Source organism: Notamacropus eugenii, chromosome 4 (genome assembly GCF_028372415.1).
Source record: "Notamacropus eugenii isolate mMacEug1 chromosome 4, mMacEug1.pri_v2, whole genome shotgun sequence".
Classification (NCBI taxonomy): domain Eukaryota; kingdom Metazoa; phylum Chordata; class Mammalia; order Diprotodontia; family Macropodidae; genus Notamacropus; species Notamacropus eugenii.
The window spans coordinates 142,378,632-142,403,655 of NC_092875.1; the positions used below are offsets into that span (position 1 = coordinate 142,378,632).

Consider the following 25,024-nt stretch of genomic DNA (forward strand, 5'->3'; position numbering starts at 1 on the left):
TATACTGCTGTAATCAGCGACTTCTCCTTCCCCCTTCCACTCTGCCCTGGTGGCTGTGAAGAGTTCAGGTAACCATGCCTTCTGTGTGGCATACTGATGTCTTTGAGGTGAAGGTGACTGCTGGCCCTCCCTCTCACCCAAAGAACAGTTCTGTCTGCTGTTTCTGTTGCTGGTTTTCTTCTTTACTGTCAGAGTATCTGCAGCTTATCTACCCTGTCTCTGCTTTTCATCATCCTTAGACACTGCTACTACTACCACTGTAACCACAGGCCCCATCACCACTTCTAATCTTTACTGCCTGATGCTTCTTGCCAATGCAATCCACACCCCCTCCAGTTGCCACTTCTAATGCCCTGTGCCTTGCCTCCCCTTTCTCATTTTCTTCAACTGCTCGGCCTAGCACTGCCAATTGTAATCTCACACCATTGCTTCTGCTTTCTACTTCTCTATTCCTTCTTTTTCTCTTAATTTTTCTTCTTTTTTTATCTCATTTGTCTCTCATCACTTCTCTACTGCTTTTCAGCTTTTACCAAAAGAGACATAATTAGGTATCAGTAGAGTTCTTTCCTTGCAGGCTGTGAAATGAACAGTCATAATGCTTCCTTCCAGAGATACGTCTTTGGTGGAGCATTTGCTGTGCTCAAGGAAGTTGAGGGAAATTTCTTCAATTCCAAATGCTTTTTTAGAATTTGAAACATTTTACAAATCTCAATTTCTCTGTACTGAGGTTAGTCTATGATTTCCCTGGTATTCTCAATTAAGAAAAATTCTTCTACCAGTACAGGTCTGTGCCTTCCCTGGCACTTAGAATTTTGGAGAGTCTCCTAGCATCCTGTTTCGGTAACTCAACCAGCGTCATATAGCCTGGATCAGAAGCAGGATTTGACTCCAGGTCTCCTGACTTCTAACCTGCTTTCTAACCACTGTACAACACTGTCTCTCATGACACCTTCCATTTCCCCATCCCCATAACTTTAATAAAAATCACTACATAGAAGCCAGCCTTCTGGTGACAATACCCTACCTACTCAAATTGCCTGAATTTTTGACAGAAGACACATACACCATTACTAGGATTTGACTAAAGGTCTCTTCTGCTTGGTAGCATATGCTAGAGCTTGTAGTTTGTGTGTAAGACCTTTGAGAATCCAGGTCAGAGTAAAACATCAGAATAGGGCTTAAGTAGAGGTATACAAGTATACTTCAAAGATCAAAGATTTCTTGGTGTGAATCCTGTCTCTGTTGATGTGATCTGCAGCCTTTAGAAGACTTTTAAGGATTTAGGCAACTGAAAAAAATCCATCATTCTATGGACAACCTAGTGATAAGCCTCTCCAAACTTAGCTAGACTGGTCCTCAGATGACAGATATACAGTCCGTAACCAACTTGATAGGACATACCATAGCATAAACTTAGCAAGAGCTATCTTCAAGAACTGATGGCTATCTGATCATGACAATTAGTCATTACAGTGAAGTTTTAGTGCTGCACAGCACCAAACATAATATATACATAGTATATTATATACAATATACCAGGTACTGGTCACTATTATTTTTATAAGACCTGGCTTTTCTATAATGCTTCTGCTGCCACAACTCTGAGTGGTAGATAGTTCAAGTGTTCTTCCCATTTTATAGATAAATAAACTAATTCTCTGTGACTTATCCACCGGCAAACCTAGAACTCTTGATTTTAAGAGTCCGCCCAGAGTCTTTTGATTCCAAACTACTGTTCTTTCTGAGACAACATGCTACATCTCATGGGGAATATAGGAAAGAATATTTTTGCATTTCAAAAGTGGTCTACAGTTTTTGTAACTGTGCCTTTTTTAAGCTATAGAACTGAAGGTTTCAAGTTTAGTAATTCCTCTATGAGATAACTAGAAAAGTCAGTCAATTGTCATTTATTGAGTACAATATTGGTCTGATCAGCCATAGTTGGACACATTGTAACAACTCTAACATAGTGATGTCATTTTGGTCCTCTTTGAGAATGAAGGACAACAACCAACCAACTTGTGCTAGATACTGTGCTAGGCCTGGAAATGCAAAGCAAGACAAAAAAATCCCTGTTCTGAAGATGCCCACAGTTTAATGAGTGAGAGAATATGCAAACAACCAAAATATATACAGGATAAATTGAAGATAATTTCAGAATTAAGGTGATAAGATGAAGGAGGCCTTCTTGCAGGAAAAGGGACTTTAACTGAGATTAAAAGGAAGCAGGAAAGTTATGAGGCAGAGATGAGGAGGCAGAGCATTCTAGACATGAGAGACAGCCAGTGAAAATGCCCAGAGTTAGGAGATGGAGGATCTTGTGTGACGAGCAACAAGGTCAATGCCATTGGTTCATAGAATACTCAAAGAGAATAAGGTGTTAGAAGACTGGAAAGGCAGGAAGGGACTAGGTTATGAAGGATTTTAAAAGACAGAGGATTTTATATTTGATCCTGGAGGTAATTGGATAACAATGATAGTTTTACATATTTAACACATATAAATGTGTGTATATATATATAGATATAGATATATATAGATATATAGAGAGAGATAGATAGATATATACATACACACGTATGTATGTGTGTAAATCCAGTCTAATCCAGTCAACATTTATTAAGGCCTACTATGTTCCAGGTATTGTGCTAAGGTTTGGGGATACAATTAACAAAAAGATAGTGCTTGCCTTTAAGGAATTTACAATCTGATCTGAGAGGGGGGAGACAATACAAAATGCGGTAGGAAAGAGGGAGGGGGGAGGTAGAGTGCCAAGGAGCATTTTGTTTTCTGTGTTTGAAACTAGATGTTGCAGTAGATGTAAAGTGGAATGAGTTGAGAGTCTAATTTCTACACTCAATAACGGAAGGCATTCAGAGGAGTTTGACTCTACCTACCAACCTATCTACATATAAAAAGGCAGATATGCATGCATGTTCTACACTGGTGGAAAAACCAGGCTCAAAACTTTTTTCTAAGAGCTAATAGGTGTACAGGGGTGGGGAATCTGCAGCCTTGAGGCCACATGAGATCCTCTAGGTCTTCAAGTTTGGCCCTTTAACTGAATCTAAACTTTACAGAACAAATCCCCTTAGTGAAAGGATTTGTTCTTTAAAACTTGGATTCAGTCAAAAAACTACACCCAAGTTCCTAGAAGATCACATGTGGCCTCGCAGCTGCAAGTTCCCCATCCCTGGTTTAGAACATAGCACTGTGTTTTTCTATATACACAGTTATTAGGACTTTAGGGCAAGGGACAGTAATATTTCTAGAATAATTCTATACTCTTTCTAAAATGCAGAATGTTTTGCTCTTAAATTCATATTCTATAAAGTTGCCATATAAAAAAATTAAAAAGAATTATATGGTACTAGAAATATCAATATGTTGCCCATACAATTGAAATCTGAAGTTTCCAGTTCAATGGTTGATTTGTTTCATCTCTCTAGTCTGTTTGATTGTTTCCTCCTTGAATTAGCTTATGTTGTGTTATTTTCGAGTTGTGCTTAGGCAGACTTAACATCAGTGAAAGGCAAATTAGGGGCACCCTTCCCAGGCTAGAATTGGAGAAAAGTCTCAATGCTCTTATATTTTCCAAAGAGATTCATTTCTAAGCTTAAACACAGCACACAACCAAACATCTATAAGGATGTTTAGTCAATAATGAGAATTAAACTAAGTTTAAGTCAACATTAAGAAGAGCAATGCAGAAAAATGCCATACTCCTTCCCCAAGAAAGATCTTATCACTTTAAAGAAATTTTAGTGAGGGAAATGGATAGGATTCTCTTCTGTCATTTTGAAAATGTCCTTTGCTGGTAGGGCTAATTGTTTTTCTTGATCTTTCCTAGTGTTGTTAAGATTAGTAATTGCCAGTTCTACATTCCAGAAAAGTTTCTTTTCTTGAGGGTTCAACTCAGCTGAAATGACCCTGAGCCTTTGGCTTTCATGGTCTTGCCTGTGGTCAGTCTTATGGAAGTTACATGGATTGGATTCTAATTGATTTGGCAGGTGTAAGACAAAACTGGATAAAGTAAATAGTCAGTCATGTCTGCATCTCAGGTTGCATATGAGGGAGTGAATGATTGCTGGTGATAGATGGAGCTATCCACCTGCTAGTTCTCTCACTCTTTCCCATTGTATAACAGAGATTTGTCTGTAATGCAAACACTTAAGGAAAAAATGATCATTTGTTAGAGTTTCTTTTCCCTTTTCTTTTGCTACAGTGATACCTCTGAGTTGACTTCCCTGGTTCTCAAAGAAAAGTAGCTGCTTCATTTTTAATATAATAGCTAATATTCCCATTACCATTTCTAATCTTTCCCAGACAATTCTGTGGCCAGCATTCTACTCAGCTTGGGACTTGTCAGCCAGAAATGCATGCTTCTCTTTTTTGAACATGTCCAGACTCCTTAACTTAAAATATTCACTTGCCAGTTTCTTCTTCAACCAATTATTTTTAAGGTGGCAAATAAATATTGAGTAATGTACCAGTACCACTTAAAGATTAATTAGATAAGTTTAAGTTTAGCAGAAAAGATAGCATGTACACAAAGAATGATTCTTTGTAGAAAGGAAAGAGAATTGGGCTTAGAATAAGAATGCATGGATTCTAGGATTGGGTCTTCACATTAACTATGTGATTGTGGCCAAGTTGCTTAACTTCTCTGAGTCTCCTCATCTAAAGAATGGGGATTATATTATTCTCTCTATATATCTCAAAGATTGTTGTGGGGAACGATTTGGAAACCTTGAAGGGAGTTGTGTATCCTTATACACAGATACAAATATAGAAAGATGGCAGAGAGAAACAGAGACAGACAAAGAGCCAGGGAGGAGAAAGAGAGACAAGGAGAGAGAGAGAGACAGAGACAGAGATAAGGAGACAGGAGAGATACAAAGAGAGAGACAGAGAGAGACACACACAGAGACAGAGAGATACAACACAGAGACAGAGAGACGGAGACACACAGAGATAGACAGAGAGACAGAGAGAATGGTTAGAACCTATGATTTCATTAATACTGAGAACTCCCAAATAAGGGAGTAATGTCTACTTGTACAGCTTGATACCTTCTTTACATTGTATCATCTCAGAGAGGTGCCTAGAGCAGTGGTGTTGAACTCAAATAGATGTGGGGCTAGTAAACCACACACAAGGACTCTGTAGCCACATACTGACTTAGAAAACCACATATTAACATTATCTATGTTCTATTCATATTTTTATTTGTTTTGTTGAATGTTATCTATAAATAAAGATACATCTCTCTTCAAATTTTAAAAAGCATTTTTGGAACACTGTGTGTTGGGATTGGAAGCTCAATTCCGTGTGGATAGTCTTGGGCGGGTAAAGGTGGGAGCTTCTAAATCTTAGAGCTCTCACGAGACCCCCCCAGGAAACGGCTGGGAATCGAGGTGAACCGAGCTATCTCGAGTAATTCCGCCTCTTCCCGTGAGAAACGTGATGGGAGAGAGATCTCCCCGCCCTCGAGATTGTCCCGGATCTGGGTACACCTAGTTACCTAACAGCACAGTATTCAGATGCAAACTATGCGGCTGAAGGTTAAGTAGGATTGAGGAAGCCTGAAAGCTCTCTTAGCACGTGAGGAGCCAAGAGGACAGTAGGCTCCGCTTCTCTTCTTTCCTCTCTCCCCTCCCCCTCTCTCCCCGCTTGTACTTCTACTTCCAATCCCTTAAGATCTTAGCCTCCTTAGGAAATCTCCCCCTCTTCCTCCTAAGGAAGACCCCCCTGCACTTGTAACCTAGACCCTGAAATAAAGCTCAACCCTTGTTCGACTCTGGAACGTCCTTTCTCTCATATGAGCATCTGGTTTTGGCCAACTGAAGACCTCGGAGGTGAGGTAAGAAGACTCGGGTAGCCCACACAGGCCTCTAGGCCTGGCAACTGTGTGTGCTTGTTTGTGTATACATGTTTGCACACATAGAGATAGATATATATAATACATATACATATGTATACATATATACTTATATATGTATGCACGTATATACATATATGATAAGTTATCCTATACTAACACCAATCTGTCTTTTATACTGCTCTAAAATAATCTTCCCAAGGCACAGATATGACAATGGAACTTGTTCAAAAAATGTTAGTGGTTCCTTAGTGTGTCTATAGGATATAATATGAATTCCTTTGTCTAATATTTATAAGTTTCTAAAACCTATCTTGTTTCCAAAACTACCTTTATGGATTGATTTAATATTTATAACTTTTATAAACTTTATATATAATTCTATTCTGTTCAATTTGGCTCATTAAACATTGTATACAAAATGCTGGTTTAGGCACTGGGGATAAAAAATGAAATAGTCCCTGTCCTCAAGGCTCTTACATACATATATGTGTATATATGTATGCTATATACATATGAATCTATATATGTGCATTTATGCATTCACACACATATACGTTGATTTCCCTATTCCCACAAGTAATTATTTTGGTGGAATGAGGGGAACATATGAACAGCTTTTCTTCAAATATGCTGCCTTCAGCCTCCATATTGAGAATATACTCCTTTTCTCTGCCTTTCAGAATTCTCCTCACCGGACAAGGCTTTCCTCAGGTGCCAAATTCCTCCATGCAAATTACCTTGGTTACCCCCACTTTCAGTGCACTTTCCCACTTCAAATTTTCCTACAGTATATTTTCTGGATCTCTCATTTACTCCCATAATTAAGCATTGTCTAGTATCTACCTAAGCATAGTCTAAGAACCTATCTATGAGACCTTGTCATCTCCCTTTGTGTCAAATATCTTTTCAATAACATCCATTAATTCATTTTTACAAAGTTTATCTTCACCTTATTCAATTCCAACTTCCTCACTTACAGTTGAAGAAACTAAAACTCAGAGATGGAGTGACTTGCAAGAAGCTAATTGTCTGTTACTGACTTTTGGACTGCAACTCATTTGTAAATTGCTGGCTGCCTGTGGTAGGATAATGCATAGATATTAAAGGGACACATAAACTAGTTCAGTAAAATAATTTCATGGTTGATTTAAGAAGAATATTCATTGAGGTAAATTGAAGCATAATGTTGCAAAAAAATTTCCTGACACAACGCTATATATAAATGGAAGCAGACTACCTTGGGAGGTAGGGAGTTCCCCCTAATTAGAGCTATTCAAGCAAATGTTGGATGACCATTTGTTAGTAATAATGAGGTTCCTTTGGGGTATGGATTAGACTGAATTTATACCGAGGAAACATCCACTTTTAAAATTGGTTATTCTGTGATACTAAAGTGTTCTAATTCTTTCTTTTGAAACTAAAGTGCTGAATTAAATTCTGAATCCAGATTCCTAGTGTTCCAACGGGCTTGCTCCTTGGCATATTCGTATCTTATGTTGGCTCACAATGAGGTGAAGACATTAGAGGTTTACATGATGAATGATAACCTTTTCCATGAAGAAAACCTACATTTCCACGTGGGACATTTATAGATATAAATAACTACGGTGAACAAATTGTAAAGATATTTTCTGGATAAGAGAGAGACATATTTTATGTTCTTCTGTCCTCACTTTACTTACACTTCTTAGGCTATGTTTATGTATGTTGTGGGTTTAATAGCTAACCAGTTCTTATAAAATGGCTAAACCATCTGTGTCTGAAGACATGTACTTGACTTCCCTCATGAAATTCATTTGCTTGCCATACTCTTCCTACTCTATTGAGTAATATTTTCTTTTGTCCTGATTTGCTCCTGATTCCCAATCACAACTTAAGGCCTTTTCCCGTACCATTACTAGTGTGTCTTAACCTAAATCTTTCTATTCCTTCAAGACCCAAAGACCCAAGACCAGAAATCTTTTATGGTCTTCATTAATTCTAGTGCCTTCCCTCTGTGGATTATTTCCATTTTATCTTGTATATAACTTGCTTTTGTGTAATTGTTTACTTGTTGCCTCTTCCATTACAGTGTGAGTTCTTTAAGAGGTGGGACTGTCTTTTACCTCTCTTTGTGTCACCATAGTGCCTTCCACATAGTAAAATCTTAATAATATATGTTTATTAACTGAATGTCCAAATTTAGTGATAATTTCTGTAAAACAGATGTTTTCTAAATCATAAAAGTGCTGATTTTAACAATGAGACCAAAATTATGCTTTAGATGGTGTCATAGGCTCATCCTAAATGTAGATGTGAAAGAGTCTCGGAGGCCACCTAGTTTGACTCCTTCATTTTCCAGATGAGGAAAATGAGGACCAGTGAGGCTAAGTGATTGCCCAAGGTCACAAGGTAGTGTCATCACCTCATTTACAAATATTTCTTGAAAACTCTATCAATCACTTTTATGAGCAAGCAGAAGTAAAATTCTGGGACATGGAAAAGTTAATAAAGAGATATTTGTGAGCTCTATTTCTTCTCTAACATCTATATTTTTTCTTCTTTCTTTACCCTTGTGCCATCACCTGTTATACTGTCTCTGGTCTTGCTATACTTGGAGAGGAAAAACAAAAGAGGAAAAGGAGAAGGTACAGAAGTGGAAAGAAACAATGTTCCCCTCAGCAAATTCAATGCAATATGAACCAAAAATGGCACCTTCAATTCAACAAATACTTATTAGCCTCTATTATACACAAGGCATTGTCTTAGATGTTAGGGATGATGTTTTTTAAGGAAAAACTAATTTCCTCTGACGGTTAGATTAAAATGGTCATATTTCTGTGTTTTAACACATTCACACAACCGCTCATGAATTTTGGTTGTAATTTTATGCTGATTTATATCTATTATTCATAGCACTCCCTGTGAGTGACCTTGAACAAAGCACATAGCCTCACTGGGCCTGTTTCTGCATCTGTAGAATGATATGGTGGCATTAGATGGCCTCTGAATTTTCTTTCACCTCCATCTCTGTGACAATCCTACAATTCCATAAAAGCCTAATTTTTGTTTCATGATTGCAATGTATGCATTATGTAGAAAGCATGCTTTAGAGTAATTATGTAGCATTAATTTAAATTAGCAGATGAACTGCAGGATGACACAGAAATTCATGAAAATATTACCTGTATCATTTATTTACAATTTCTTTCATTATCTTTGGACATATAATTACTTCTAAGATTAACCATTTTGTTGAATTCTTTGGTATGTGCAAGATTTGAAAATAAGACAAAAATTTTTGGGGGGAAATGAGAAAATAAATTTCCATAATTACCATATCAGTACTTGAATAATAATGACTAGGATGGGAACTTATCTTGTGATTTCCTTTTCATAGGGAATTCCCAGGTGAAGAAGTCCCCTCTGTCAATGCAAGTTGGCATCTTTTCTGCAACTTATATTCTTCTAGAATTATCTAGAACATTGAGAGATCAAGTGGTTGTTCAGTGAACTCCAGTGGCTCCCTATTGCTTCCAGGATTTAAAGTTTTTCTAGCCTACCTCCATCTTACCTTTCACTATTCTTATACTTCCTCCTCTTCACATAATCTATGATTCAGATACATTAAAGTACCTGCAGTTCCTTGAGGACTACATTCCATTTCTCATCTCTATGCCTTTTGGACTGACTGTTCTCCATGCTCCCTGATCTCTGTCTCTTTGTTTTTCTGGCTTCCTTTGAGGCTCAGCTCAGTTGCTACCTTTACAGAAGGTCTTACTTGGTCCCCTCAGCTGCTAGTCTCATCCTCTCTGAGATTGCCTTTTATCAACTGTTGTATGCTCCTAGTTATCGACATGTTTTCTCCTTCTTTAGAAATAAGTTCCATGAAGGCATGATTTATGTTTGACTTTCTTTGTATTCCCCAGAGTTTAATACATTGTCTGTGACATAGTAAGCACCTACTAAATGTTTGTTGATTGTCTCACTGAATTCCTTATGGTTATATAGCCTATATATGTCAGAGGTGAGGTTTGAACTCAGATGTTCCTAGCTATAAGGACAGTTCTTTATCCTTCATCCCATGTTATCTAGGTTCAAGTCTGTTCTTTGATATATACTACCCATGACTCTGGGTAAGTCAATTGAGAGTATATATACATATACACACAAATATATATGTGCATATATGTAATAATAAATTTATATAGTGCTTCAAGATTTGCAAAACACTTTACATGTATAATTGCACTTCATCTTTACAACCACATGAAATTTTAAAAATTATGATTCTCATTTTATTATTTATCTGCATAATTATTATAATTAATTATTAACTTCATTTTATAGATGAATAAATATACTGACAGAGATGAAGTGATTTCCCCAGGCTTGCATACTCAATAAGTGTCTAAGGCAGAATTTGAACTCAGGTCTTCCTGGTTCTAAGCAATGCTCTGTCTATTCCAACTTCATACCATCTTTCCTATGCTATCCTTGTGTCTTTTCAAACAATCTCCCCAGGGAATCTCTAGAAGCTTTTCTCTGTTTTTGTTTGGTTTCAGTGCTTTATTAATGCAGTTAACATAATCAGACATACTTGGCCCCACAAAGGGCAGATGAGGGAATGTGGCATTAGGAAGTATAATAATGTCATTTTTAGGTTACCACAACATATCTGGAAGATATTTGAAAAGTTATAATGCTCAGTCCCTTTATTTGCTGGAAACCTAATTTGGAATGTCAGGAGAAATGTAAATATATTTGCTCTAAGGCAGTTATTCATTCCATAAATATGAAATGTATTAATTTAGATGATGTATAAACTGGTAAATAATGTGCTTTGAAATTTCAATGAGTTTCAATTTCAATTTCAATTCAGTTTAATACAAAAATTTAGATTATTAAAAAGCACTCAAAGTCACTTTTCAAAGCTGACTTGTAATTTTCTTGTTGTGCTTTTTATAACCAATTACATGATAATAATGATTAATAGCATAGGTATTTATTAGCTAGCCAGAGACTTTAAAATCAAGGTCATCAGAGTTTCTTAATCTTAATAATAGCATTTGAAAAAGTCAAGTGAATGACAGCAGAAATCCCACATAGAATAAAATAGCTTTGGAGATTGCCAATATTTTATAATTTTTAAGGAAATATGCCTTTACCTTAGCACCTAAGAAAAAGAGTGCGATATCCATAGTATGGTTTTTTACCATAATTAGCAACTTTATTAATAAGAGACATTTCATAGAGTTTAATAATTTCCGTAATAGTCCCTTCCATGTTGGATGCCTTAAAACTTTCGACTTTCTGCATTTTTTTATTTCTCTTCCTCCCTTCTTCTTCAGTTTCATTTAAGAAACTAGTCCATAAGATGATAGGGTCATAATTTAAAACTATGGTGGGTCTTTCTGGTCATTTAATCAATCTCCTCATTTTAGATATTAGGAAGGTAAAGCTCAGAGATACGAACTGGTTTTGATAAAGTCACTCGGACAGTACATGTGAGTGTCAGGACTTGAACACAGATCTTCAAACTCAAATTTCAGAGCTTTTATTCATACTTCAAGTGACTTTTTTTTTAACCTGCTTCCATAGTAAATTATTTTGAAAGGTTATATGATAAACTATGGAAAAAATTTGATAGTGGAAAGACAGGTAGTGTAAAAATGATTACCAACCTTCTGGAATTTGCTTCTTTGTTTACACACTTTCCCATTCTCATCCCCAAAGTGCTTTATGATATGTATATGTATATGCATGTAATTATTAAAGTAAATAGGATTTTTAAAAGAATTTTGTTATATACGTATATGAATATATATGTATATGTGTTGTATGTTTGTATATGTATATGAATAGATAATTCTATCTCTTCAGCATTCTTTCCCTAAATAGTCCATAGTACAAACTTCACGCCCCAGAATGATTAACTGGCACAATTCTTGTCCTTGCCTTTTTTAAAAAAATAAAACCTTCAAAGTGAATCTTGCCCAAAATTAATTCTTTTAATATGTCATGGACAACTCTAATAATACTAATAGTTGGCATTTACAGGACAGTTTTCAGGGTTGTAAATTGATCCTTATAACAACTCTGTGATATAGGTGCTGTTTATATTCTCCATCTTATAAATGAAGAAACTAAATTGCATAGAAGTGACTGACCTATAGTCTACAGGTAATAAGTGTTGGAGGCAAATTCATTTTTCTTAGTCCAGTGTTCTTTCTACCTTCCATGCTGCTTCTCAGGCATATAACAACACTCAAGGTGTCTATCACATCGTTAAATTTCCTATTTGATTTTTAAAACCCCTCACAATCTGAATCTGTTCTGTCTTTCTAGACTGTTTTCACTTTACTCCCTCTTGTGCTATCTGTGTGTTCCAGCTAAAAGACCTATTTGCTATCTCCAGCATATGATGTTTCATTTCCCCCCTCCAAGCTTTTGTCCATTGTTATTCATGGCTATAATGCTCTCCATTCCCAGTTCTCCATCACTGGGGACCTCTACTTTCATTCAAAAAATCAACTGAAGTTTAACCTTCTAGAAAAAAGCCTATTTTTGATTTACTCAAACATTAGTAACCCCCATTCCCTACCCTTTACCCCGCCCAGGTTGCCTAGTATTTAATTTGTTTGTATCTTATATTTCTGTATCTGAATACTAGTTGTGCCCCTCCAGTACAATACAGACTCCAGGGGACTGTTTTTATTTGTTTTTGTCTTTGCAACCCCAGAACTTCTCTCAGTACCCAGTACTCTGTTTCCCTCATACTAGACACATAAATAGTTATGGGATTCAACTGACTCAGAATGGCCTTCCTCTATTCCATTTACATATCAATTATTCTGTACAAATCTTTCTGTGCTGCAGCATATTGGTTTGTAGAATTTCATATCATGCCTTAGCAGGTCAGTGAACCAGGGAATTAAGCTCACTGAGGCTCACAGAACTGGGATTTGAAGAGTCTCTATTTCACCGTATTAGGTTAGAGTATCAGTCACTTGCTATAATATAGACCTTCTGTAGGGAATCAAATCAAAGGAAACAATTCAGCCTTAGAGAAGTCCTTTCCCTCCTTTTGCCAGCTTGTTAATTTTGGAAGATGCTTTAAAAGCTCCTTAGCCCATCATGCTGTGATTTTTATTATTAATTATTATTATTGTTTTAAGCACAGTAGACTTTGATTGTCAGATGTATTGAAAACAGTAAGACTTTTTTAATATTATGTCTAAACTCCTTATTTGGATACTAATTGTCCTGTTAATATCATATTTCTTTCTTTGCAGTTTTACTTAAGAGTGCAAAAAGAGAGGAGGACAAACCATTTAGAGACTGTGCAGATGTGTATCAAGCTGGGTTTAATAAAAGTGGAATCTACACTATTTATATTAATAACGTGCCAGAGCCCAAAAAGGTAAAAGCTGGTGTTTGTTTACAAGTTGTGAACTAGAACTCTGAACTGAGGAAGGGAGGTTGTGATTAATCTGTGAACACGCTAAGCTGAAAGTGTATCAGTGAGCTGGGTTGTCCCCAGAGAGCCTGTGTTCCTTCCTGAGTCACTGAGGGGCAAGAAGAGCCCTTCCCTCTGGGCAGCTTCAGTATTTCCTGCTTGCTCTGCGCTCACTCCTAGGGTGGGCAGAGAGTAGAGAACTAGCCCCAACATTCCTGGTCAAGGTTATGGAGAGCCCACACAAGAGTGACATGAGGGTTTGAGAGAGGGGAAGTTAGGGCCTCCATATTGCTAGGGGGACAGATGTCCCCTCAAACCCCTACCACCATTCCATACCATGTCCTATTACAGTCGGAGCATCAGTTTGTCAGAATAACTGCTCCTGGGGGATGGGGTGGGATGGGTGGGAAAGAGAGGGATTCTTGTTTCTAAATAATCTAACAGCTTCCTCTGCATATTTTTCTAAAACTGAGTCAGAGAATTGGATTCACAGGGAATCAGAGAATCCCTCTGAGAGCTAAAAAGGGATTATAGGAATCACTGAGACCAACCTCCTTATTCTACAGATCAGAAAAGACATCTAGGTTTTAAATGACTTGCCTAAGGTCACACAGTGAATTGGTGATAGAAGTAAGATTAGAACCCAGGTGTCCTGGCTCACTATGCCCCTCCCTCCCTCCTCGTACTATATCATGCCATAGAATCAGTATTACAGCACAAAAGTTCTTAGGGAAAAAACATGAATTGGTCAAAGTTTTATGTACTGTTCCATCCTTTTTTGAACATTTTTTTTTTAAGGAAGGGGTGATGGGAGTTGTACTATCTATCCAGTTACCTTCAAATACTTCTTGCCCCAACTCTGTCTTTTGGCAGCTCCAGGCCCTTCACTTTCAGTGTATCTCCAGGACCGCCGTCCCTCCTTGCCACCCCTGTTCTCCCATTCGCATCCAGATTCATTATCCTCACCTAAATTTACTTCTCCTGTTTCCCAGGTTACAGGACCCTAGTTTTAGAACTGCATGTTGGAGCTCATCACATCTAGTCTTTTCATTTTTCAGATTACAAAGAGAAAAATCAAGACCCATAGATTATAAGGGACTTTCCCATTAACCACATAGGTGGTAAATAGCAGAGTCAGGATCTGAACCCAGATTCTCTTATTCCAGAGCTCTTACTCCTTCCTTAGTATCACACTGCTTCCAAGGGTCCCGCTCACTTACTAGGGCTATCAATGCTTCAGTCCTTTAAAGGTTCTCTAATTTCAGTGTAGTGCTTTCCTTACCAGCACACATTGTCTCCTTTCTACCTTCCAATATCTCCCCAACTCCCACATAAACCTTAGTTCTTTCTATGAGATGTAATGTCTAGAAATTAAAACACACACACACACACACACACACACACACACACACACACACACACACACACACACACACACACACACACACACACACACCCAAGCAAAACACGATCACTAGGTGACCCAGTTTTCTGATGATGAAGCTTAGGGACTTAACTAGGCAGATCCTTAGAGAACCTGTCCACAGTCTATCCCACTGCCAATAACCGAAGCTTTTCCAATCTGGTAGTACAGATATCTTCCAGAGTAAGCAAAAGTCCAAGGTCTTTTTTGATGCTACCCTAAGACATATTTTCTTTTAGCAGAATAGACCTAGCATTAGGAAATGAATTCAAGATAAGGAATTAATAACTGACAAAGTCTTTTTGCCTTATATCTTTTAGATAAAATTTTCATTTATAGGAGACAATTCTTTAATTTAAAAGAGAAACAGAGTGGGAATTTCTGCCATTACAATGGCCACCCAAATCTTAGCCTAGTGTATCATCAGGATTTTGAAGTGACTTTGAACCAAGGCAAAGCCAGAAGAATGCAAACTATGGCAATTCATGATCCCCATGTCTAAGCTGAAAAACACCTAGACTCCAAGCCCCCTGACAATGTGGCAAATCTAGGAACTAAATTCAAAGAGATTCTTCTCTAGTTTAGTTTCTGTAAGATACTTTGTTTTATTTTTTTTAAGTCCTAGGTACTCTCAAGACTAAGATACACAAAAATGTGATCTGAGCCAGTCAAGGTATCCATACTGATGAAGTCCCAGATCATTGAAGCAAGGATACAAGACCAGTGGAGGATAATAGAAAGAGAAGGTGATATGGAAGGAGAACCTTTTGATACTCCTCTATTATACAATCAAATAGAATAAAAATTAGACCCAGAAGGGAATAATGATGATGATGATGATGAAGATGATGATAATATGATAATAAATAATGTTTATGTAGCACTTCTTGTATCTGATTTGACCCTTTGAGACAGGTACTCCAGATATTGTGATTCCTATTTCAAAAATAAAAAAATCAACAACCTTGTAAGATAGCTAGCATATGTACTATTATTGGAATTACACAGATGAGAAAATTGAGATACAGAGAAGTTCAATGACTTGCCCATAGGCAGAGAGCAGTCTTAGAAGTAGGATTAGAATTCAGGTCTTTCCCATTTTTAGTTCTGCACTCTATTGTCTATCAATTAATCAACAACAAGCATTTATTAAATTCCTACTATGTGACAGACTGGAGATACAAACACACAAAACGGAAATTGTCCCTACCCTCAGGGAGTTATATTCTATTTGGTGAGATGTGTATGTACACAAAAAATTAATAAAAATATATTGTTTGAGGGTAGCTCAATAGCCACTGGAGGGAGGTGGATCTATGTCACGATGCCCCTCCCATTTAGATAGTATGTCATATAAGCTTCGTCTTTTGCCAATGGGAAAGTTGAGACAACTCGCCCAACTAGAAGTAAACAACCAGTTAACAGCAGATATGAACTGGAATTTCAATTTCTTTTTATCCACCTGATCCATTGTGTTTTTCACTATCTCCCCTAGGTATGATCACATCAGACTACCTCCCAGGGTGTAACATTTACTCAGTTTATCACAGTGGCATGTTCATTACAAAATCTGGTAAGGGGTTAGCCACAATCATGGCATGTAGGAAGATCATCCTAATGAAGTCACAAAGTTACCAGAAGATAAGCTATTCTTATTACTGCCAGGAAGCAGAGGGAAGACCTTGATAAAACATTGATTTTTCTGAATAATGGCTAAGGCGCATAACAGAAAGGGAGCTATAGTAGGAAAGATGGAACACTTGAGACATTGAGTGCCTTTTCTGGTCTCATATAATCATCCTTTTAAAAACATTTCCCCCTTGGTAAATATGGATTTTCTGAAGGGAGACAATGCAGTATGGTTAAAAGTAAAGTGAGTTTGAAGTTGGGTATCTGGATTCAAATAATAACTCTATTAGTTACTTATTATGTATATGACTTTAGGCAAGTCACTCTACCTCAGCTGCCCTGAGTTATTGATAAATTGAGGGAATTAGACAACATGATACCTAAAGCATCTTCCAGTTCTGCATCTATGGTCTTAAGTATTTATAATAATATATTTTTCCTTAATTTGAAGACTGTTTAAAGTCAGTCAGTTTTAAAAAGTCATTATGAATCATGGTATTAGAAAGGTGTGTGAAGCTTCCCAAATTCTACTTATATTCATTTATCTTTTCATTCATTTACTTGGCAGTAGTGTTAATTGAAGGTCCCCAAAAATGCTCTTATTCATGCCTCTGTTGTCTAGGGATTTGGAAAATCTGGGATCGGTAGCTGATATGGATAAAAATCTAGAATATTACAACACTAAGAAATTATTTCGTATTCTGACTTTGGGGTAAAAAAATCTGTGTCCATTATAAATAGCATATAGGATAAAGAATATTTGCAAGATTTCATGTAGTAATCAGTAATGCATGCCATGCTTACATGAAGTCCAACCTTCTATCTTAACCTCAATCTGATAACCTAAATCTGTTTCAGTCAGATTGACCTAATAATTGGTCTTGGTAAATTGGTGCCATGTATGAAAATCTAGGTGGAGAGCCGGCAAGATCAGCCAAAAATGAATAAATGTTGTAGGCCAAACAGAAATTGCAAGAATAACAAAAATTAGTTTAATATTGTTTTTATTTGCATTGCTTTAATCACTGAGAAATATGTATAAAGCTCAAAATATTGAAATTAAAATTGAAGAGAAAAGCATTGTTCTGTAATACTGATGAGGAGAAGAATGACAATTTTCTGGACCCATTTCACATTTCAAACAATTGAAATAAGAACATATTGAGCATTTAGAGTCTTTTCACATTTAAATTATTAACTTGTGGCTATTGTATGCAGTAGGTTCTTTTCTAAGCGTTATTACAGGAAGCATGAATTTTCCTTCATTTCATAAATTGTCTTGTAGCCAACATATTTTCATCTGTAAAATGTCAAAATGTCCCCCAAACTCTACTTCTTCTTATTTAAAAATATTTTAGAACTAATAATTCTTCTAATTCTTGGAAGAGGGATATAACTGATATGTTAAATCTTTTCTTCTGAAGCTATGGAAAAACAATTAGCATCCCTAAGCATCATTATTCCATCTCCTACAGAAAAGCAGAAAAGCATGAAAATTAAGTGAATCAAATTTCATTTTTATTGTTTGAATTTCAACCCCCATGTTATGTTAAAAGGTGTTTAATGGTTGAAAGCTTTGACCCTGCCTGGGATATGAGCCAGTTCAATCTTTTCCTGGATAGAGTTAAGTCGAAGTCAGAGTTTCAATAAACTCACAGCATACCTAATGTAACAGGTTCCCCAACCACCAGTAGGGATCGTGCCAGAGAGTGCAGACCACACAATGCTGGCAAATGAGCCTTTGAAGTTTTTCATGTCTCAAATCCTCCTGCCAGCAAAACCCACCATTTTCCCCCTGAACTTTTCCTCATCAGTTAACCAAAGATTCATTTGCTTTCTTTTCTTACTAGAAACAGCAATGTGACTTTGCTACAGTTAAATGTATTTTTTTTTTAGTAAAGAAAATTGGGAGACCTAAAATTCCATGTGACTAGCATTCCAATCTAAATTCTAGAAGTCATCATAAAACTAGTCACAACACGTGAAATCTCCCAGAAACAGGCAAAAATAGTACAATTATAACTTGAGAGCTGGAGTGACCATCTAGTCCAATTCTTTCAATTTATAAATGGTAAAATCAAGACTGAGAGGTTTAGTAAAGTTACATAGGGAGAAAAATCAGATAGCCAGGGTTTAAACTCAAGTTCTCCAACTCCAAAACCAGAACTTGTTCCACTTTACCACACTAAGTACAGTGCCTAGCACACAGTAGACAATTAGCGTTTATTTGTTGATTTGATTTTCAATATTTCTTAACCAAAGTGCTTTTCTTATACTTTTAAAGATAGTTTATTGTTTCCTTAAGTAGCTAAGATCTATGATTCAAGTCTTTCCGAAGACTCTAATTGTAAAGAGACTACATGGTCATTTTTTTAAATGCTAGAAAGGATTTTAAGGGTCATTCTGTCTAACACTCTAAATCCCTAAATTTGCAGGCCAGAGAAAGGCTTGATAAATTACATGATCTGTCCAAGGTCACACAGATAGAAAATAATAGATACAGTATTATAAGAAATCATTAAGGAAAATTATTCTGAAGTTCTAGAACAAGATGGTAAAGTAGAAATAGAAAAAAACAAAAAAAACAAACTGCCATTCACCCCCTGAAAGAGATCCCAGGAGAAAAACTTACAGGAATGTCGATATCCAGGCTTCAAAACTTCCAGGTTAAGGAGAAAATGCTGCAAGTAACAAAAAGAAAATTAATCTTGTGGAAATAAAATCAGGATTTCACAAGACCCAGCAACTTCTACTCTAAAAGATTGTATTTTATTTCCAAGAGCGAAAGAGTTGCAGTTGCATCCAAGAATAATTTACTCAGTAAAGTTGAGTATAATCCTGAATGGGAAAAAAGGATATTTGACAAACTGAAAGACTTTCAGGTATTCATAACCAAAAGAACAGAACTCAATGGAATATTTGATAAAAAAAAAAAAAAAAGATCCAGACAAATATAAGGAAAACATTAAAGTCTAAGTAGAAGGTAATCATTAAAGTCAAACTGTTCATACATGCACACACACATAGATATATGCATATGTGTGTATATGTATATATCTATGTGTATATATGTATATATGTGTGTGTGTTTGTGTGTCTATGAAATTGTCTGAATTCTTAAAACTGTCATCATTACTAAGTAATAGATGGGTTTTTGAAGCCATACTCTTTAGTTCCAAATCCAGAACTTTTTTCATGAGACTGAACTGTCAATAAATACCTTTTAAAATACCTGCATAAATAATAATAAATATGCTGTATAGAAAAAGATATTGTACATAAGATACAGATTTAATGCAATATCATAACCAAGCAAACCTAAAACCACAGCCCAAATCAAAGTCTCCTCCCTGAATGTTTCTTTTACCAAACTGCTGCCTTCCCTTCCCTTCCCTTCCCTTCCCTTCCCTTCCCTTCCCTTCCCTTCCCTTCCCTTCCCTTCCCTTCCCTTCCCTTCCCTTCCCTTCCCTTCCCTTCCCTTCCCTTCCTCCTTCCCTTCCATTCTCTTCTCCTCCTTTCCCTTTCCTCCTTTCCTTTCCTGCTAGGCTGCTGCTGTTCCACTAGCCTTGTTAAAATCTGATCCTGTCTCCTTTCCTTCAGAATCAGAAATCCCTGAGACTGTACTTACTACAAAATTGTTCAGGGTTTCAAGCAACTCCTGCAGCAGCTTTGGCAGTGAATGCCCTCAAGCTATGTTGACTCTTAGAGGCTTGGAAAGGTCTATACTTCTGACCTTATTGCAAATCTACTTACAAGTGCTAATTCTGCCTATCCCCTCTAGATATTAAATTTGTAAGGAAGTGATTACTCTAAGATCTTAGCTAATACCTTTGTCTGGAATGGCCTTTGGAGAATCCCAGTAAGGTCCAGAGGAAATTTCTTATTTGCTAGGTCTTGCTCTCAGTCTCATGTTTTGAGGCTTCTTTCTTCCTCCTAGTTTAAACAGAAAAGATGGAGAAAACCATTATAAAATCCTCACCTAAACTCTAAGACAAGGATTATTTTAGAAACTAAATATCTTAGCCCATCACCATCACCTGGACCTTTTTCTAGAGAGATATTGTTAGAATCACAGAAATGCTAGAGCTGTGTGGGACCTTTAAAGCCATCTGATGTTAGATTCTTCATTTTACAGTGACAGATAGACAGGCATAGGGACAAAGACAGAGACACAGATAAAGAGAGTAACAGAGAGACAGATAGAATCTGCTAAAATTAAACAAGTAAGTAACAGTTAGGAACAGAACTGATCTTTCAAAAAATCTGGAGATGAGCTTCTGAGAACTCCACAGACTGGACACTCAAACTAATTTCTAAAATTTTCTAAAGCATTTATAGGAATGAATGATATGTTGTATAGATTTAGAATTTATAGTCAGGGGTTTATGGTGATAGACTTGAAGCTGGAAAGCAGAACATCTTAAATTAAAACTGTATATAGAGTATACATATCACTTAAATTAACTTAAAAATCTATCAACAACAAAAATGGGCTTTTGTGCATCCCAGGAAATATTTGCCAATGTCCTCAACTTTGTTTATTGAAAGATGGAAGAGCTCTGAAGACTAGCTGTGGTTCAAACTTCAGCAGTATTCGTATTTCTCTTGACTTTTCCCCTCCAAGTTATTCCATGATCCATTAGAATGTAAGTATGTTTCTGCCTTTCTTTATATCTCTGGCACTTAACATAGTGCCTGGCAGATAGTTAGCACTTGCTTCTTGACTGAACTCATCCCTTATAGTGATGCACTCGAGCTCTTGGGTAGGAGGGAGAAGAAACCTTGAGACTGGAAACTGTACGGAGTGGGGAGGAATGAGTTCACTCCCTCAGGATCATCCAATTCAGAGAGAGAGAGAGAGAGAGAGAGAGAGAGAGAGAGAGAGAGAGAGAGAGAGAGAGAGAGAGAGAGAGAGAGAGAGAGAATTGCATTCGGCGGAAGTATATCAACAAAATGCGTTAATTGTGATACAGTGAAAACAATAGCTTATCTGTTTACTAGTTGTGATGCCTTAGACAAGCGATTAACCTCTCTGAAGCTCAGTGGTCTCATCCTAGCTCTGCTATTTATTATCTCTCTGACCTTGGGCAACTTCAGTCTCTGGGCCTCAATTTCCTCATCTGTAAAGTAAGTGGATTGGAACTGGTAGCTTCTAGCATCTAGAGCTAAAATTAGAATTGACCATAAAATCTGTAAAATGCAGTTGGACTAGGTTTTCTTCCAGGCCTATAATCCTATAATCCTAAGGATCCCTTTAACCTAAACTGAAACTCCTCAGAGTTTTTGTTTTTTACATTTTACAAGCTGCTACAAAAACTGCCAAAAGAAGCTTTGCTCTTCTATTTCTGAATGACAAAAAAAGAACATTCAGCAAAATGCAGGGTTCAGAATAAATGATCTTCCACATCCCTTCCAGCTTTTAAATTCCATGATTCTCTGATGCTTTGAACCCAAGAAAACATGGCCACCAGATATTAAACAATAACATCAAAATTCAATTTACCCCGCCCAGTCTAGGCAAATATCACTTGTAGATAGTTAACTCTTTCCGAAAGGAAATAAGCAGCTACCTTGCCTCACTATTCATAAAGCGAAGTTTGGCAAAGTGTATCAAAATCACAAAGTCCCCAAGATAGAAGATTGGAAAAGCATGGAAAAATCGAGTCTCATGCTGGAAGAAAGTCAACCCACAAAAAAATGTGGGAGGGAAAGAGGTATCAGCTACATCACAAGAGTGTAGCCAGGTTTCCTCTGTCTAGAAAGACCTTGCTGCCTGCTCCCCTGCCCCCAGTTTCTTTTCTCTCTTTCACAAACTTCTCAAATAAGTGATCTGCGTATTCTCTCCAATTTCCTTATGTTTTCCAGGACACTTTTCCCCATCTTCCCTAATCCTGGTGTCTTGACTCTGAAAATACTCTCAATTTATCCTGTATGGAGCTTGTTTGTATGTAGTGGTTTGCATATTTTATCCCCTATTAGACTTTGAGCTTCTTCAGAGCATAGACTAATGGGGGTGGAGTGGTTGATTTTCTTTTATTTTTATATTTCTTTTGATTCCTACCTATATACCTTTCCATACCTAACAGCACAGTTCCTGATGCATAATAGGCACTTAATAAATGTTAGTTGGTTGACACTTGAACCTTCCCTCTGGCATTCTTACGACTAAACTTCTGAAACAGTTCTCTACAAAATCAACAATCTCACCATTTCTACCAGAATCAATTAAGAGATAGTTGCCTAGAATATAACTTCTTAACCTCTCTATGGCATTTGATGCCATCAACCTTTCTCTCTTTTGACTTTCCTGATTCTAACTCTCCTGGTTTTCCTTCTACCTATTTCTTCTGTTTCCACTGAGAGTTTGTCTTCTTCCTATTGGAGGTTTATAGGTAAATCTAGCACATCACTTTGAAAGTATGGGATTCTGTGGGTATTTGTGTATGTGAATGTCTGTATGTCAGACTCTAAGACCTCTTTGATATGACCTTCCAGCTCTGGAATTCAACTTTACCTACAGCTCTCTAGCCTAGTGGTATATCTTTAACACTCTACTGAACATTTCCATTTGAATGTCCTGCTTTCATCTCAAAGTCAACAAGTCCAAATGAAACTTGATTATTTCTTTCATCATGATTATTTTCCTATTTTTTCAATTCTCCTAGTTACTTATGCTTAACACCATGAAGCCATCTCAGTCCTTATCTTTACAATCTCTGCCTACTCAGTGCCCAATCCTGTTGATTTCTGCCTTTTAAATCTCATATTTTTTTCCTTTTATTCCACCACTGCCCATGTCTATATTCTCATGACTTCTTGCTTGGACTATTACAACTTTCTCATCAGTCTCCTTGACCCAAGTTTGTCCTACCTCCTTTCTGTCTTATAGCCTGCCTCCAGATTAACCTTCCTAAAATGATGTTTTAATCATGTTATTATCTGCCCAATACTTTAATGTGACTCCTAATTGCCTACAAGATAAAATCCAAACTCCTTGTCCTGAGATTCAAGGGCCCACTTAATTTGATGTCTCCTTGGCATCATTCTCACATTATCCCAAACTACTCCCCTCCATGAGCCCTTTGTTTAAACAGACTAGTCTTACTGGTCCCCCCAAACATGGCTCATTCTTTCCTATGTACATTTGCTTTTAGTGTGCCACCTTCATTTCCACCAAACAAATCCTACCCATCCACTCCAAAATCTGTGGACTTTGATAAATTGCAAGTTCACTATGAGTCAATACAGTACAATGGCAACTAAAAAGCTACTGAGACCTTATACAAAATAAAAGAGAGGCATAGTGACCAGGATAAGTCACATTTATAGTCCCATTATATTTTATTTTCAGGCCACATATGGAATATAATGCATAATTCTGGGTGCAACATTTTAGGAAGGGCATAAATGAGCTGGAGAAAAAGTGAGTTGGGGTGGTTTAGGACCCCAGGCCCATGCTAGGAAGAGACATTGAAATAACAAGGACTATGTAGCCTGGGGAAGAGGGAAATACTCTAGGATATACCTGTGGTAGAGTTTAAGAAAGCAGTTGTCAGAGGTTTGCAGAGCACTTATAGATTAGATTTATTCTGTTTCACCTCAAAGAAAAGAACTAGAACCAAAGAAGAGATGCTATGAAGACTCAGGCTTCAGCTGAATATGTGGAAGAATTTCCTAAATGATTAGAGTTGCCCACAAGTGGGATGGCCTGTTTCAGGTGGATTGGATTCATACTTAGTGGAAGTCTTCATATGAAGGTTAGATAACTACTTATAAGAGTTATTATAGGAGAGGTTCTTCGTAAGGTATGGTTTGGATTAGATGTCTTCTAAGCTTCCTTCAGACTCTGAGATTCCACTGATTAAAGGTTCAGCCCAAATGCCACTGTTCCCATAAAATTTTAACAGCCTTGCCAGCCTATATTGATGTTGTCTACTAAATCCTTTTCCTTTACTTTCTGTACCACTTTTTTGTGACATGCACAAAACTAATGCTCAATAAATAACAAAAATGCATAATATAAAATAAATGTTTGTCAAGTAGGTCAATCACATTGTGATTTTAAGAATACATAAGCTAAACATATCACAGGGATACTCCTGGAAAGTTGTCTCATTCCAGATTCACATACATACGTTTTTCATGTCCTAAACAATAGTATTTATTGTAACATCCTGGTAGTCATACTTGTACTTGAACTTTGTGACTGGTTCTCCAAAAAGGCTACTGCTACCTATCAGGGTTCAAAGTATGCCCTGTGGTGCTTCCTAAAACTAGAGCTCATCATTCACCTACAAATGCACTTACTTTTAATAGCTGTCTAGTAGACAATTATCTCAAAGCAAAAGCTGTTCCTGAGATGGCACAAAATTGGTGGGAAGAGTCGGTGCAATCTGAGAACACAGGTAGTGCGAAACATACCTAGGGAAACATATGGCCAGAACAGCTTATGTTTCTAGTTCCATACTGATACTGTAGAGCCCTAGCATCCTTTCTTCTTTTTGTGATAACTACAAGTTGCTCCCCTTGGGTAGCATTTCTACTGCACAAATGGCTCAGTTTTGTTCCCTAGGGCTATTTTTATTAGCTGTTCTACTCTAGATTGCCAGGGCGACTTCTCTCTTACATCCTCAGCTCTCTTCTCTGCTTT

General features: G+C 37.0%; 1 protein-coding gene across 2 annotated transcripts in view; it reads left to right on the forward strand.

Moving 5' to 3' along the window:
- Positions 1–25,024, forward strand: part of ANGPT1 (angiopoietin 1) — a 328,297-nt gene that overhangs the window by 228,299 nt on the left and 74,974 nt on the right. For both annotated transcript variants that reach the window (XM_072603282.1, XM_072603283.1), the window contains exon 5: positions 13,159–13,286. In XM_072603282.1, coding sequence (XP_072459383.1) covers positions 13,159–13,286 — 128 coding nt within the window. The remainder of the gene's footprint in view (positions 1–13,158; positions 13,287–25,024) is intronic.